The following is a 14,964-nucleotide window of genomic DNA, read 5'->3' as shown; positions in this document are numbered from 1 at the left end:
TCTTGAGGCCTGCCGAACTGGACCTGATGAGGAACTGATCTACGAATGGAGTAGATTAGTGATCTTTTGAAAGATCTGTGCAGTAGCCGGGTTGTTTTCCTGCTGCAGCTGAGATTGTCAAGGCACAAGAAACAGGAAAGTTAGTTACATGATACGTACCCATTGCACAGTGTACATCAAGGATAAGGAGGTGCTTCAAAGACTCTGCTCTGTACAATAACAACCACGTGTTTATGCCAACGTGCCATGAGCTGGGAGGACATGACAGTATCATTGTTCCCAATGGCTGGACAAATGTCACATCCATGCCAAACCTTTTTATTGGACCCTTTTATTAAGCCCTTCCCTTCCTCTGTTATGCGATGCGATGCTACTTATGTGATGCGATGCGCGCCCCTGGCCCTGAGACCTGACCTGGCAATGGAGCTAGATCAATCGGAGCAAAGCTCAGTGGGTCTCTAATTGAGGCTAGCGTTGCTGGTGCGCAGTGGCTCGATACTTGTCGTCATCGTCTCTTAAACTAGCATGGAACCTCCCTCTTCTTCTTCAAACTACTTTTGCAGCCCTAATTTCTGTCTCATTCAATCATTCAACCTGACGTATTCCCAACACAACATAATAGCATCTTAATGTGAGCGGATAACTTGACTCACATCTCAGCGTCATTGTTGACTTTCTCCCGAAGATCCGCGGCCCTTCCTGAATGCAAGCCGCCTATTGAGCTTTGCTGGCCTCGCGCCGCTTTCGATCTAGCCCACCCTAATCCAGCCAGCCCATCATGTTTGGTTCAAGGAGGCATCGCACTCCCTCTCTGGTGAGTCTATCTGTAATTTGCTTTAATACTCATATTCCCGTCCGTTTCTGCAAAACCGGTTTTGGCTTTTTTGAGTTTCGAGCGCCACGGCACCTGCCATGATCGTCAAAGGCATTTAGTATTGTGAGCCTTGCCGCATTCGTCCTTGGCCATTGTATTATCATCAGCCTTCAACTCTTCTCGCGACTTTTCTCTCCTTGTCTTCTTATCTTCTCTTTTCTTTTTTCATCGACTTTGCAATCATCTTTGCACCACTAACATGGCGATATCATCGCAGCCGTTGACAAGGGAGACCGCCAATCCCAACGCTGCGACCGCCGCCGCATCGGCCTTTATGCGACGGGAAACAACGCCATCTTTGTCATCAGCAGCAGCCGCAGCCGCTCTCAAAGCTCGACCTACAACACCAACAAATGTCTCTCAGGTCCAATCGAAGCGAGTTTCGCGCAGGAGCGCATCTGTATCGTCTTCCGGCAGCCGGGATAGGCGGAGTCGGGATCTTCATCGATCGCCGAGTGCGAATTCCATGACAGAGCGGACCTTTCGATCTCCTTCGCCATCGCCAGCTAGGAACCCTGCTCCACAGTCCAATGATGTTCCTCCGGTCCCCAAGATTCCTCAAAATGAGCAAGCCAAATCCGATGCAAAGAACCCAACCCGCAAACGGGCAACAAGTTTACAGACGCAGTCTTTTCAAACAGCCAGCCAAAAGATGAAAAACGGTCAAGGCACATGGTTTGGAGCAGCTGCAGCTGGGGATATGTCCAATATGCGACGAGCCACCGTGGTTGATAAGAGAGCGTCAGTAGATTTACGTCCCACCAGTCCAAGCTCCATCAACTTCTCCTATCCCCGTTCTATGACTGACTCACCCAGTCAATCAAACAACGAAATGGTGTACGATCCCAATTCAAGGCGGATGGTTCCTCAGGTGCAGTTGCTGATGCAAGAACAAAATATCCGAGATGCATCCGAGAAACCTGTCCGCAAACAGAAGCATGAAAGCTCCAGGGCTGGCACCCATCTTTCCAAGGGGACATTAGGACGGTTAAAGGGTACAGCAGTCGAACCAGCGTCTCCGCCACTTAAAACGTCCAAACACGTACAAAGTCCGCCAGTCGTTCATGCGGCCGTTACACAACCTGGACAGGCCAAAGAGGTCATCCCAGTCAAGTCTGAGCCGGAGCCCGCGCCAGAACCGGATCTTGAGTTCGAACCAGATGTCGAGCGTGGGGTAAAGTCTGTAGCAAGGCCCAGCGTGCTTGAGGAGCAAATGATGAACGAGTCGGATCTAGAGTCAGACGATGAAGCGTCAAGGCAAACAAATCACATTGTTGCAAGCCCACCTCGAATTAACAAGTCTGAAACCTCCGTTAGGAAGCGCCCGTCAATCGTACATGAAGATCGTGAACGGGAGGAGGAATACGAGCCGGTCACGACGACTATGTCCCAGGAACGCCCAGTGGATGAAGTCGATGCGATACCTGTCAAGTCTACTACTCCGCCCCAAACGCAGCCATCGGTTCTGGTGGATCATCACAACGAAAGCGTGCGTCGCACTCGTGTACACTCTGAAAGCCCTGCCCGTAGTCCCGGTCGCACAACACACTTTGCGCCCAAAGCCGATCAACTACTCGTCAGGCACGAGCCACCTCCACGATCATTGTCACCTCGAAAATCTGCTCTCAAATATTCAAGCCCTCGTGACGCGTCTCCTTCAGAAGATGGCTCAGACGCATCCGTTGCATGGTCAGGCATGACTCGAGAAGATTCAGATATTTCACGAAAGAAAAGTGTGCGGGTTAGTTTTGATGATGGAAACACAGCAATTATGGGCGAGGCTACGCCGGCATCTGATACGGATTCGCCACGGTTAGCCAGTCCTCAGTCTAAGAAGCCTTGGCACAGCATCATCGGACGGAATAAGAGAGACTCGATAACTTTGGACGAAGACGAAACAATGACCCCCCGTCCTGCTCTCCCTTCTTTTGGAAGTGTTCGTGAGAAGAAGGTCAGAGAACCCGAGGAACGACCCCTGGTTCGGCCCACGGACAGATCAGCATCACCACCAGTTGCTTCATCTTCATACCCTGCGGCTGATCAGTCAACTACACAGGATTTGGCTCAGTCCAGTGATCATGCTATTGGCTCTATCTTGTCACAAGAAGAAGCCTCTCGCAATGAAGCCAACACCTCCAGATACCGAGAGCCACTGCCTCCTGTAGTCACCTCTGTTGACGGCCAGGGATATATTAGTAACAGCGACTTGGAATCCGATATTGAATCAGACATCGGAAACTTAGAGACTCAGACATCCACAGGCCACGGGCTTGAAACACAAACCACAGTCAGTGATACAACTGGCGGAGTTGAGAGTGGTTCGGCAAAATCTAGTCCCAGTGACAACATACCGACGATTTCAATCATACATCCTAGTCCGCGTATCCCAGATGAAAACCAGTCAGACTCGCCTTCAGACTTCTTTGATGTCCCTGGAGATTTTCCTGCAGAAACTGACGCTAGTAACAACAAGAAGGGAATATCCGATGAGAGTAAAGAGCCGGCACAAATTGCGACTCGACGATCCTTCGAGTCAAACAGTGCAGTATCCTCAAACTCCCAGATGCATGATATCCAAGAAGAGTCAGAAGAATCCGATGGGAGCAGCATCTACAGTGACGCTTATGAGGACCTGTCCGATATGGAGGGTGACGGCTTCTTATCGCTCGATGCAGTTGTGGATAGCCCCGTTGAGCCCACTGTTCCCCAAAAGGTATTAGAAAGGGCAATGGCCAAATCTCAAGAGGCCGACAAGTCTCGGCAGTCTACGCCTGTAAAAAGCACCCCTCAGTTGCCTCTTCAGTCACCCAGTGACTGGCAGACTGCAAAGGCGTATTGGAGGAGTCTAAGCCCGGAGGGTAGACGCCAGCTTGAAAAAGAGGCTATGGAGGATTCTGACGAAGAACCCATCCCAGAAGAAACAGTGCGTCGACCAAAGCACAAGACTACAAGTCACACCAAGGCAAAGGGTGTGAAGGAACCAGTCCGAGAACCCGTGGAAGAAGCCGAAGTTCCAGAAAAGCATCGCGATACGAAACGAATCTATCAAATTCAACCAGGCACGAGCTGGCCCCGCGATGATGTTGAAAAGCGTCGGGAACATACTTCCACTTCCAACAACGCAACACCAAACGGGGGAGGCAAGCTCCGCAAGTCTATGCGAGGTTCTGCGGCCCCAGCAGTCGATAGTTCAAGACCAGCTCAGGATGGCAGCATGCGTAAATCTATGAGATCTGGCGCTGCTCCCTCGAGCCCGCAGCATTCGCACGACGGCCATCTACGCAAGTCTCTTCGTCAAGAGCCTGAGGCTAGTACCACTCCGAACACTGGGATGCGTAAATCGCTTAGAGCAAACGGCTCTACGGCTAATGGACACAACATGTCCCCAACTCCAAAGGGTGCTCGGCCTACATCTTATCAACCAGCAACCGCATCCGAGACGGTTAAAACCAAACGTCGCACACATTCTGAAGACAGGGGACCTACTATGCGAGGTGCCACGAATCCAGCCCCGACACGCCGAGGATCTGACTCCAGCGAAAGCAGTTTCCGACGTGCAAAGATGGGAGGTGGGGAAGGTCTTGGCTTCCGTAAGACGATGAGAGGAAGCGTTCGAGAACCAGCGCCAGCGGCATCACCAGCTCAAGAAATTCCCCGTGGAAGTAGTCGATTCAGCCTTCGGTCGCTATCTCCTACCGGGTTCCGACGCAACTCTAACACAAGTTCACCTCCGCCTGTTGCGATGGGTGGTCGTATGCGACAATCCCTGCGCTCCGAATCGTCTGAAGCTGAGTCTTCTCGCAAGCGTCTTTCTGGATTTGGCCGTTCAGCCAAAGCTAAGAAATCAAAAGGCGGGAGTCGTTTCGAAGATTCAAGCGACGAAGATGAGACGCGCCCATCTTTCCGTAGTCGTTTTGCCGATTCCAGTGACGAGGACGTTCCTTCGCCCATGCCCAAGCAAAAGCGTGTACCGAAAACACTGCGAGACTCGACTTCAAATGATGCCGCCGCTGCCGCCATGAAAGCCCCTCCTTCTCGTGCTGGTATTCAAGATTCCCCTGACCTACCAGACAGTGACGACGACGAAGAAGAGCAAACACAGCAGAGAATTACTTCCAATGGTGCAGCTTCTCGATCTGCTCCAGTATTGAACCGCAACGGCTCAGGGCGAGGCAATTTCGGCGTCCAGAATGAAATTATCGAGAAAACAGGGGAACGGCCAGGCCACAAGCGACGAGGCAGCTTTATGTCGTCAATTCTGCGGCGCAAAAGGGACCCCTCTGATAAGGTTTCTCGCAACAAAAGTGAGAGCGCATCCCGCAAGGATACCCATCTGGAGCGTGCCCCGGAGCGTCTTGCTGTTATTCGAAGCAACAGTGAAGGAGCTGCCCATAACTCACGCCTGCAGAAACGTGGGGCGAATTGGCCTCTCAAAGACCATGAGCACGCTCACGAAGAGGAGGACCATTTTGATGAAGGCTCCCAGAACACATACGTCGTCGATGAGGAGAAAAGGCCATCTACTGCTGGCGGTCTTGGCTCATCTCCATCTTCTCCGACAAACAAAACAGGCTTCCTCAAGCGTCGCAGTACTTCTCATAGTCAAATGCGCTCCCATGCCATGTCGACTGATGGTTCAGAGGTCGGCACGCCAAAGAAGAAGAAGTTTGGAGCACTACGAAGAATGTTCAAGCTTGACGAGTGAGCTATATTCTTCGTGCATTGTGCTCTTCACCGCACGCTCTTCATAATATCAACAACTGTTATAACTTAACATCTATTTATCGACACAATTAGTCCCTAGCTCTTTACCCTCATACACTCGCTCCAGCGCTTCTCTGTTTCAAAAAGAGCAGTGCATTTCTCTTTGTTCTCGATAACGCGCCATCGAAATTCTTGGATTAATGCATAAACTGACGGATCACATTGGATGGACGGACGGATGGACGGACTGATGGATGGTTAATCGGTTGGATAACACCCAAGATGCACGCTCAGGACCAAAAGCCTATCAATCATAATATATAGTAGCTATTTATCTTACCCTTCAGTTTCCTAACTGTAACATTAGATACCATGTTAAGCAATATTTTTCAGCATCGAACTTGTGTCACAGATTTTATGACTTTTGAGATTTTTTACAGACTTATACACAGCACCTCATTATTATTATTAGAGTTCAAAACAGCCATCTGTGCACTTAGTTGAAGGCACAGGCCACGATGAATATGTCCTTGACTTTATTTATAGGCTTTTTGTGTTTCGATAGTGACTTGGGCATGCTGTTGCGGTGCCTTGCTTTTGGTTCTATAATGGTATCAACCCAACCCGTCCCACTTCCTTTTCCCTCTGAGTCTGTCCGCTTGAAGCTACTCATATTCGAGTCAGCTACACCGTCAACGCCTTACTCCTGAACCGATCATATATCTAGGAAGAACCAACCATGCAGCTTTCAATTCTTGGCACCAGAGCCATTTGTTACTAAGTGCAAATGGGCAACCTATAAGATAAGACTGAAGACCATACATACTTCTATGCACCCATCAACAACTCCATGGCCATGCACTCCGGGTCAGTATAAAGAGCGGTAATTCCCGCTAGAGGAACGCCGGAATTTGGTTGAAAATGGCATGCATAATCCTCAACACGAGTATATGCAGCAACAAATAGTGATTTTAGAATGAAGTGGAGATGTTTAGTTTTTTGACCGCGGTCTGTCGCTGCCTCGTGCCTTTTCGCGTTCGAGGAGAAGTGTCAGCTGGCTTTTTGTGCGTCCTAACGGCACACTTGCCGATGTGGTCGGCGGCGTTGGGGTGAAACGAGCATCAAGAATAGACGGCCGAGGTGGCACAGCAGAAATAGTGTGGTGCTCGGGTCGTCCATGATCGATGTTATTCAAGTCTGATGTAGACCCAAATCCGGATTGATCGAGAATAGTGCCTGTGACAGCAACGTTAGATGTTGATGAGGTGGCCTCTGTAAAGAGACCCGGCGCTCTGATGCCATTTTGCGGCTTGTGTTGGTCGTATCCGCCATGGGACTGAGACCGAGACATGGCAGACGAGTCCTGGCTCTGGCTACTCTCCAGAGATCCCACGCCGAATGTCGATATTGAAGAGCCCCTGGATCCTCTACGTGATCCATGGTTCGAAAGATTTATAAGTGAACGAGCTTGTGGGAGTACACCTTTCTCGCGATGAATGCTACAAGGGCGATCTTTCAAGGGCGACGTCTGCTGGTTTTCCTCTGCTATCACATCCTTTCCTGCTTCTTTCCTGTGTGATGCCGGCCGAAGAGGTGCAGCTGGTTGTTTACCACGTGCCTTTTCGCTCATTAAAGGGCGTTCCTTCACCACACCATTGCTCTGGACACTCGTTGGTTGGTCACGTTCCACGGTTGTGCGGGTATTGGGTGGTGCAGACTGCTGCACGGCATTTCGCGACCCGCCGGATGTCCCAAACCCAGTTTCTCGAATAAGGGGTTCTGCAGTTGGAGTCGGCTTCTTTGATGATGACATTTTCTTATTGGCGACAGGTGATAAGGAAGTGAGCTTTTGGGGAGGTATTGTAGTCGTTTTCTTCTTCGGTGAAGCTGTTACATACACGGGCGCCTCAGACGCTGTCGCGGCTGTGCTTCCCGACGACGGGATCTCATCTTCATCTGCAGATTCGTGTGGTGACACAAAGCGAGCCGTCGGCCGTGGTCCTGATGCCGACGGACCCCGGGCTTTTTTCAAGATCGGGTGGGTGGGTGGCGGTTTTGAGGCACTCGAAGATAGGGTTCTCAACGCTGAGTCGGTAGGTCTTGATGAGTGGGACCCTGGAGGTTGTGGTAGAGGTGGGGTTGCCTGAGCTTCGGCGGCTTCCAGAATTTGCTTGATCAGGGGGTGCATCTACACGGTGTCAGTTGGTGAGAGGAGTCCTCGGCCAAAAGCCTCAATGCTACATACATCGGGTCCCTCCCATCGGTTTGGTGGTCCCTTGAGGGGTACAAATGTTGGCCCGTTGGAGATCTCTTCGTAAAGTTTGGCGAGGGCACTGCCCTTAAGAAACCTGCGATCACTTCCCCAGACATGCCACCAAAAGTTTTCGAGCCGACATGCTGTCGGATCCTGAAGCTTTTTATATGTGGTAGTGTACACTAAGCAAATATGAGCCGTGTGAAAAGACGTGCGGAAAGATCAATGGGTTTACCATGCCAATACTTCCAAACTTTGTCAGGGGGAACAATTGGGAAGTCAGCAACCTCCTTATAGATGTTTTCCGAGTTGGTGACAATGCCTTTTGGCAACATCATCGGCATGCTTGGATCCATGATTGAAATTGTAATAAATGGTAGGACCAGGCTGTCATGGATAACTTCTGCGGCGACGGGATGCAAACTTGGTGATCTGATTTGGTCTGCAAGTACCCCTGATGGTTCCTTGGTGCAAAGGTGTTTGTTGACGGCTACAAGCGAAGCATGATCGTTTAAACAAAATGATAGGCGAGTGACCCGTGTGCGGATGAGTTTTGATGCTTTTGAGTGATTGTGGGCGCACAATGTAACTCGGTGGTCGATAAAATCGTTCCTCTTTGTTTTCTTCCAACTGCAACTGACATAAAGCTTCAATGCAGCTACCTCAAGATTTGAAAGTGATCTCAGATAGTTTGTGGTTGTGAATGAGTCGAATAAGTTCAGACGGGCTTGGATTCAGGCAACACCAACACCGAGATGAGGAATGCAGCAGCTGACGCAGTTTAGGTGTTCACAAAAGTCCAGGTTATACAGTTCTCTATGCTTGTTTTGTTTCCCTTGGCGTGGGTTAGTAATTGTTGATTCCTTCCGAGCGAAACACTGTTGCAAAAAAAGAGCTTCGGGATGGCTCGTGACTCGTAAGCTCGTGACGCAAAAGTTGGCTTCTTGTGTGTGAAAAAGCGGCGAAAGTGAATAACAGTGGACCTTGTACTGGTGAAGCGAAACTGCTTTGCTGTGTGAAACTCGAGTGGTGTTGCAACGAAAGCTTAACTGAGCGCGAGCTTTTAGTTGCAGCTGTAAGCTAAATTAAGAGCGCCGTTCGAATAGGTGCTATGTAAGTGTAACAACGCGTTCGGGGCTCTTTCATTACATCTGCAGCTCGAGGTTCTTAAGATTGGAGAAAGTCTGCGCGCTGAGCAATTAGGAATATGAAAAGAAGAAGAATTGGCCACAGATGTAAGAAAATTTTGAGGGTCCCAAGGTGAAAAAAAAGTCTGTACCTGCTAGTGAACCAAAGAAAAAGACGGTGGAGAGCCGGTGGAGGGACTGATGATAATGGCTGAAGATATCGAATGCTTGCAGCTGGAGTTCATGGGTACAGCTCGGTCTGCTGAATCGTCGGGCCGGGGTATATGGAAACTTCAATAGCGGCGGCGGACGGCGACGTCGGAGGTTGACAGACAGTGAAGGCGTGTCTTGTAGAAGTCAAGGTACCAAGACTCTGCAAAGGCCTTTACACTTGATGCCGATTAGTTTCGGAGTCGATGACGATACTAGGGAAACAATATTGAGAAAATCTCGGAAGAAAGAAGAACAGATCAAAACTCCGGTACGTAGCCGCAAATTCAGTAACAAAGGTAGGCAAAGTGATTATAGATCGGAATTGTTGGCTTTGTGACGAGGGGGCCGGGAGTAATTGAAAAGGAGTTCGGTCGGCTTAGTTGGCCAAGGTACCTAGATGGCGGCGAAAGACGGGCAGGTACCTTCCGGAGAGGCCGCTGGGTCGCTGACCGGTCCAGGCCAGAATGAGCCCTGTTGACGGAATGTATCAGAGCCTCTGCGTCAAAAGAAAAACCAGGGGTCTGTGTTTTTAGCGACTTATTGCCCAGCACGTTTATCTGTTCGGTGGAGGTAGGTTGAGGTGAGGGATGCCTGTCACCAAAGGTTTTGCACGCTATAAGGATAAGCTGTCTTGTGGTTGAGTCGATAGTCCCTTCGGCAGACGAAGCAGGCAGTGCGTCCGAGGTGCAATGGGGTGCTATATGAAGGCCAGGGGCATGCAAAAGCCACAACTGTGAGGGAGGAAAGCAATGCAGGTATGGAGGAGAAAGATATGTTGATTTGTGGTTGTTGACTGGTCTGTTCTTTCCCCAGCCTGCTGGGCTCAAGTCTTTTCTTAGGAAGGCACCATTCAGAGCACCTGCCTCAGTCTAGTTTAGAGCTTGATGGGCTGGCGGGCTCCTAGTGCTAGGTACCTCCCTAGTAGGTCACCTGTAAGTCGCCTGACTTGCAGGTCGCAGAAACCTTGATACTGTATTGATACTTGCCCAAGAGATCAAACAATTTGGTTATTTCATGCCATTTTATCAGACCCGCTCTTGGGCTATCAACTTCTGTATTCCAAGCTTAGGTCTCAAATTTTCTGGTTTCCCTGCCCAGGCATAGCAGGCTAAGAATGGACGCTAACAGATGTAGGTTACATTGGAACCTGAACTACCGCGTACGCGGGTGGACACCCCCCTAGGTTCCATGTGACGTGCGTAGGAGGCAGCTAAATCGAACTGAACTTTACAGGAGACTTCAGGTTTCTATTTCTTACATGGGCATGGGTAATAGGTATTCACATCCATCTCTTCAACACGGACATTCTGGCCACCAGAGAGGCATATCTTCTCGGATGATCGCAGTAGCCCAGAGTTCTCATTTCTTCTTAGACACAGGTACTTACCAACAAATGCGTTATGTCTAGATGTTCCAACTGGCAGTATCCAGTCGCCATGAGTTACCATTCTATACCAATGTTACCGGATCTACTTTGTTCTCATGCTTTCTTTTGTTCGATGTCATTGTAGCCCAGTGGCTGAGCTTGTACACTCAGTCGGCAGGGGCTATAGCATTGACAAGGATAGGCAAACATCTCAGTATCAAGGTCACGAGCCATTATAACATAAGATATCGCCAATCATCAACTTCCATGACAATGACATACTCCCCGTTTATATGCAGGGCGAGCTGTCACTTTGAATCAGGACCTGTACCAAGTACTCAAACATGGCGATTAGGTAATTTCACCGCCTCGAAAGCAATGAAGATTTGCTCTCGTCGAGGCTGGGAAACAAATACCTGCCATGTCGAAAAGTTCACTTTAACGAATCTTGCTAGCTGATAGTCAGTATGCAATGAGCTACCTTAGAACGCCAACGCAAGATAATCATTTTACAACCCCAAATAATCCAACGAATGCTTCTGAGGCTCTGCACATGTTCTGTTAGCCTATCTCCCATCCCTTGAAGCAGCCTGACTCGAAACTGCCCAAAACAGCACGATCGTCGATCCTACCGAAACATGGTCTCTGCCTTCGACTTCTAGAACAAGTTTCCCGGAAGCTGAAACACTCATCCTACCTGAAATAAACATGTCGCTGCTGGACAGTGTTCATGGCATTCATGCAATTCTCAGTATTTGCCATAGCCTATATGTATGTATGTATGTCTAAGAGTTCGACCGGGTTTCCCTCCGCTTCCCCTCTTCTTCTTTTCCATTGTTCCTTTCTTTTTTGATTCCTCTCCCATCTTTTCCTCTTATAGAAGCGTCAATTTCTTCGAGTCTTCTGATCCGTTTCTTGGCGGGGTCATTCATTGTCCAGGACCATCCGTGGTCGTGTGACTGATCAAACCAGCCACCCAGCAAAGGTTTCATGCGAGACCTTTTCGATCAGGTTTTTTTATGTTTTTCTTTTTGAGGCTCTTCCCCGCTTCCAAAGTGTCTCTTCATTTAGTTTTCTAGAGACCAATCAAGGCCGATTTTGCGCTTTGTTCTGATACACCACATTGTAGCCTTTAGGACTATGGCGGCACAAGCTTGTTCCTGAAGGCACCTGACGTTGAGATACTGAAGAGGGGTTCGCAGTCAGCCACCTCGCTGACCTTAGTCTAAGCTACTCTGAGGTAAGTTCCAGGGATCTCCATGAAGTTGTCGGCCGAGAGGAATTGTAGGATGCATCAAGTAAAGTTCCACTGCCGAGAAGCATCCAATAAAAAACTGGGGTGATGTTAACAATGCTCAACGTCGGCTTAGAAACTTTGCAAACTCGGCTAACTGTGGAGAGCTTAAGCTTGAAGCCCCAGATTTGGGGTAGTGGAAAAGTAGAGAGACAACCCGCACATCAAAATCCTGGACCAAATGGCCTGTTGCATTGCCAGTCTCCAATTTCATCGACACCGAATGAAGATCCCTCTTAGGTATTTAGATTATTGATCCCTCACCCACGTGCTCAATAGTTCAATCAGTGCAAGGTACCACAAAACAAGTCCGCCCAGATCAGCGTCGGCTTAACCTGCCTCCCCCCACGTTTTGAACCACACCAAGCTTTGTGGTAGTGGGGACCCTTGCCCAAGACCCTAGAATTGAGCTTCAACAAGAGATGGAGGGGGTTACGAATGATCAAGAGTAGATAATAAGCTTCCTATTTAGTTCCCGTATGCCGATGCTGGCTTTTCAAAGTACTGCCACCATTCCAGCTAGTAGAACTTGGTACTCTCAACAGTTTCAAGCCAGTAGATGTTACGAAATGTGTTGTCTAAAACAAAGTATAACGCACATTCTATTCAAATAGCCTACCATAAGATCGCCGTCTTGCACCAGATTGTAGGTCACATTCACGCACACCCACACCCACACGCATGTCCCTCACTTCTATTTCGAAGCCTGTCCACCGTGGCTGCATTTCGGAAGCACGTGGGGATCCATCGACAATGTATTGTACCACATCGTACAAGGAGAAAACCCAATGACAAGTGATCAACACGTTTACAAGGGCTTTTGTCTGGCTGTACCGTAGCCTCGGACTTGACGAAAATGTTGGGGTATCTCTACAGGCCGATCCCGCTTCAGTAATACAGCAGCATTGCTGGGCGTCTGATGGTTGCACTCGGTAATGTCATGGGTTTTAGAGTACAACTGTCCGTTTTCGGGCTGTGTCACCTTGAGTATCAAGACTTTCTTTCGTAAATTATCATTTGTTTCATGAGATAGAACCGGAGTTGAACTAAGGAGGCATTCTAGTCTCCAGGGGGAGTATGCAATTAATTCCTTTTCGAGATGTTCAAAATCACGGTCTCCTTTCTCCCACCATTAGGTACATTTTCGAATTCCAAACTCGCTCACATAAACCAAATACGGTGCGATTTTGGCCAAACCCTTTTTCGCCTTTATACGAGAATGTCTAGGTGACGGTGTAACCGCCATCAACTCGGATGTCGGCACCAGTCACATACGAAGAAGCCTTAAAATGGTCAGTTGCGCTCACATGATGTAGGACTACACAACTTACATCTGAGAGAAGGAATGCCACGGGTCCCATAAGGTCCTGGGGTTGTCCCATTTTACCCTGGGGAATAAGGGAAGTCCATTTCGCCTTGAGATCTGGGTTATCGTCAAGAATCTTCTGAGTACTGTTGGATCCGTGTCAGTCGAGTGCCTCTTCAAAATATTCTGTATGACTTACAGTGCAGTCAACATGTAACCGGGAGAGATACAGTTAACTCGGATGTTTGCCTGGGCCCACTCAACCGCCAAGGAAGCTGCGAGATGGCGCACACCAGCCTTGGCGGCATTGTAGGGAGCTTGAGGCTGAGGAACGTTGACGATGGATCCAGACATGCTACCAATCATGACGATACTACCAGGTGCCTTTCTCTCCATCAAGTGCCTGGCGACTGAGGTTGCAAAGAGATAGGTACCATCGACGTTGACAGCCCAAAGCTTGCGGAGACGGTCGATGGGGTAGTTAACGGCCTCGAAGTTCTCCGTGAAGCCAGCTGAGGTGACCAGGTTGTCGACCTTTCCGTGCTCCTTGACGACCTCGGCAACACAAGCCTCTACGGATTCGGGATCAGATACATCGGCATAGTGAGCAGTAACCTTTGGGATTCTATGAGAAGGGTTGTATTAGCCTTCAGTGCAATTTGGAAGCTTGACAAGTGGTGAGCTTACCGTCGAGCTCGGGGGTTCTCCTTTTTGAACTCTTCAATAATCAAGCTAGTTTGCTTCTCCGCCTCCTCCTCTGATATTGTATTAGAACTGGCTTTTGCTGTGAAAGGTATAACGACTTACTATTCATGTCAACAAGAGCAAGATTGGATCCAGAGAAGACCATTCCTTGGCCCATAACAAGACCCAGCCCACGCGCACCACCAGTGACAATGCCGACATGACCATCGAGTGTGAAGGTGGGCAGAGTTGGTTTCACATACTGGCCACCAGCGCCCGAGACGGGCTCACTGCTAGGGAGCTCATGATCTTCGGGGTACTCAACCTCGATCTGGGGATCAGTCTGGGCATATTTTCCAGGTTTGTCCTGACGGGGAGGGACATTATGAAGCTTCCGCGTAGCAGTGAAAGTGAATCGGGGGCGGGTAGCAGGTGAAACAGCAACACGCCGCGCACATAGACGCAAAGAAGGTGCAAAAGACATGGCTAAGGAAGAGATTAAAAAGGTTCTGGGACGAAATGAAGCGTGGAGAAAAGAGGGGAAGAAATTGGCGGATCAATTTGTTCTTATGGAGGCGAACAGCGAGTGACAGCTCCTATGATCTCAGTGGAAGTGGCGGCAGAGCATCTAGGGAATGAAGCTGAAGCTCCCCTCGTGAAGTTTGACGTCGATGGTGCAGGGATGAGCAGAGTATGATTAGCGCCCAGGAACGAAACGGGGAAAAGATATGCTGATGGTATAATGATGACTGAGATGCAGGGGGAAGAAGAGAGAGGAGCTGACGTGGATGGAATGATCATCAATGAGAGTGGGAAATCAATTGGTATTTATTTTATTTCAGCTTTATACCAAGCTACATTGTACTCAAGTACACAATAGAATAGAATGTACGAGACTCATCTGATGGACGGTTGTTTTCCATCGTGTACTGCAATAATGGTACCTTGCCTTCAGATAGGTCGGTCTGGTAGGGTTGGAAGGAACGGGAGAGCTCAGCTTGAAAGCTCCCCACCTGCTCACTCACCGAAAAAAAAAAAAAGCTAAATGGAAGGTGAACCCCCACCCCCGCCTCCGGACCGGCCGGCCGGCTTCCTTCCCTTCCATCCCCTTGGGATTTCATCGGTCCACAATTTCCATCTTG

The 14,964-nt window shown here is 49.3% G+C and overlaps 3 protein-coding genes across 3 annotated transcripts; 1 reads left to right on the top strand and 2 right to left on the bottom strand.

The window, feature by feature from the left end:
• The first annotated feature begins 593 nt into the window (after positions 1-593).
• Positions 594-5,991, top strand: EDB82DRAFT_136800 (uncharacterized protein). Its single transcript, XM_025733506.2, has 3 exons — positions 594-631; positions 686-814; positions 1,092-5,991. Exons 2-3 carry the CDS (start codon positions 779-781, stop codon positions 5,577-5,579), a joined length of 4,524 nt encoding a protein of 1,507 aa, XP_025584405.2. The 5' UTR covers positions 594-631; positions 686-778; the 3' UTR covers positions 5,580-5,991.
• A 443-nt stretch (positions 5,992-6,434) lies between these two features.
• On the bottom strand, positions 6,435-8,391 carry EDB82DRAFT_136779 (uncharacterized protein). The gene is made up of 3 exons (XM_025733505.2): positions 8,068-8,391; positions 7,824-8,014; positions 6,435-7,766 (listed from the first exon to the last, which is right to left on the bottom strand). The coding sequence occupies exons 1-3, from the start codon at positions 8,186-8,188 to the stop codon at positions 6,570-6,572; spliced, it is 1,509 nt and encodes a 502-aa protein (XP_025584404.1). The 5' UTR covers positions 8,189-8,391; the 3' UTR covers positions 6,435-6,569.
• A 4,430-nt stretch (positions 8,392-12,821) lies between these two features.
• On the bottom strand, positions 12,822-14,798 carry EDB82DRAFT_495722 (uncharacterized protein). Its single transcript, XM_025733504.2, has 5 exons — positions 13,946-14,798; positions 13,826-13,895; positions 13,338-13,763; positions 13,164-13,284; positions 12,822-13,115 (listed from the first exon to the last, which is right to left on the bottom strand). The coding sequence occupies exons 1-5, from the start codon at positions 14,304-14,306 to the stop codon at positions 13,056-13,058; spliced, it is 1,038 nt and encodes a 345-aa protein (XP_025584403.1). The 5' UTR covers positions 14,307-14,798; the 3' UTR covers positions 12,822-13,055.
• Positions 14,799-14,964: the final 166 nt, after the last annotated feature.

The sequence above is a fragment of the Fusarium venenatum genome, assembly GCF_020744135.1.
Source record: "Fusarium venenatum strain MPI-CAGE-CH-0201 chromosome Unknown EDB82scaffold_2, whole genome shotgun sequence".
Lineage (NCBI taxonomy): Eukaryota > Fungi > Ascomycota > Sordariomycetes > Hypocreales > Nectriaceae > Fusarium > Fusarium venenatum.
Note: the sequence above shows the minus strand (reverse complement) of the source record. Positions and strands in the feature narration are given on the sequence as shown.

Coding starts and splice junctions, on each gene's coding strand:
- EDB82DRAFT_136800 (XM_025733506.2), top strand. CDS start 779: ATGTTTGGTTCAAGGAGGCATCGCACTCCCTCTCTG. Junction 815..1,091: donor GGCATCGCACTCCCTCTCTG/GTGAGTCTATCT, acceptor ATATCATCGCAG/CCGTTGACAAGGGAGACCGC.
- EDB82DRAFT_495722 (XM_025733504.2), bottom strand. CDS start 14,306: ATGTCTTTTGCACCTTCTTTGCGTCTATGTGCGCGGCGTGTTGCTGTT. Junction 13,896..13,945: donor TGCTCTTGTTGACATGAATA/GTAAGTCGTTAT, acceptor ATACAATATCAG/AGGAGGAGGCGGAGAAGCAA. Junction 13,764..13,825: donor GAGAACCCCCGAGCTCGACG/GTAAGCTCACCA, acceptor CCCTTCTCATAG/AATCCCAAAGGTTACTGCTC.
- EDB82DRAFT_136779 (XM_025733505.2), bottom strand. CDS start 8,188: ATGGATCCAAGCATGCCGATGATGTTGCCAAAAGGCATTGTCACCAAC. Junction 8,015..8,067: donor AGTTTGGAAGTATTGGCATG/GTAAACCCATTG, acceptor ATATTTGCTTAG/TGTACACTACCACATATAAA. Junction 7,767..7,823: donor ACCGATGGGAGGGACCCGAT/GTATGTAGCATT, acceptor GACACCGTGTAG/ATGCACCCCCTGATCAAGCA.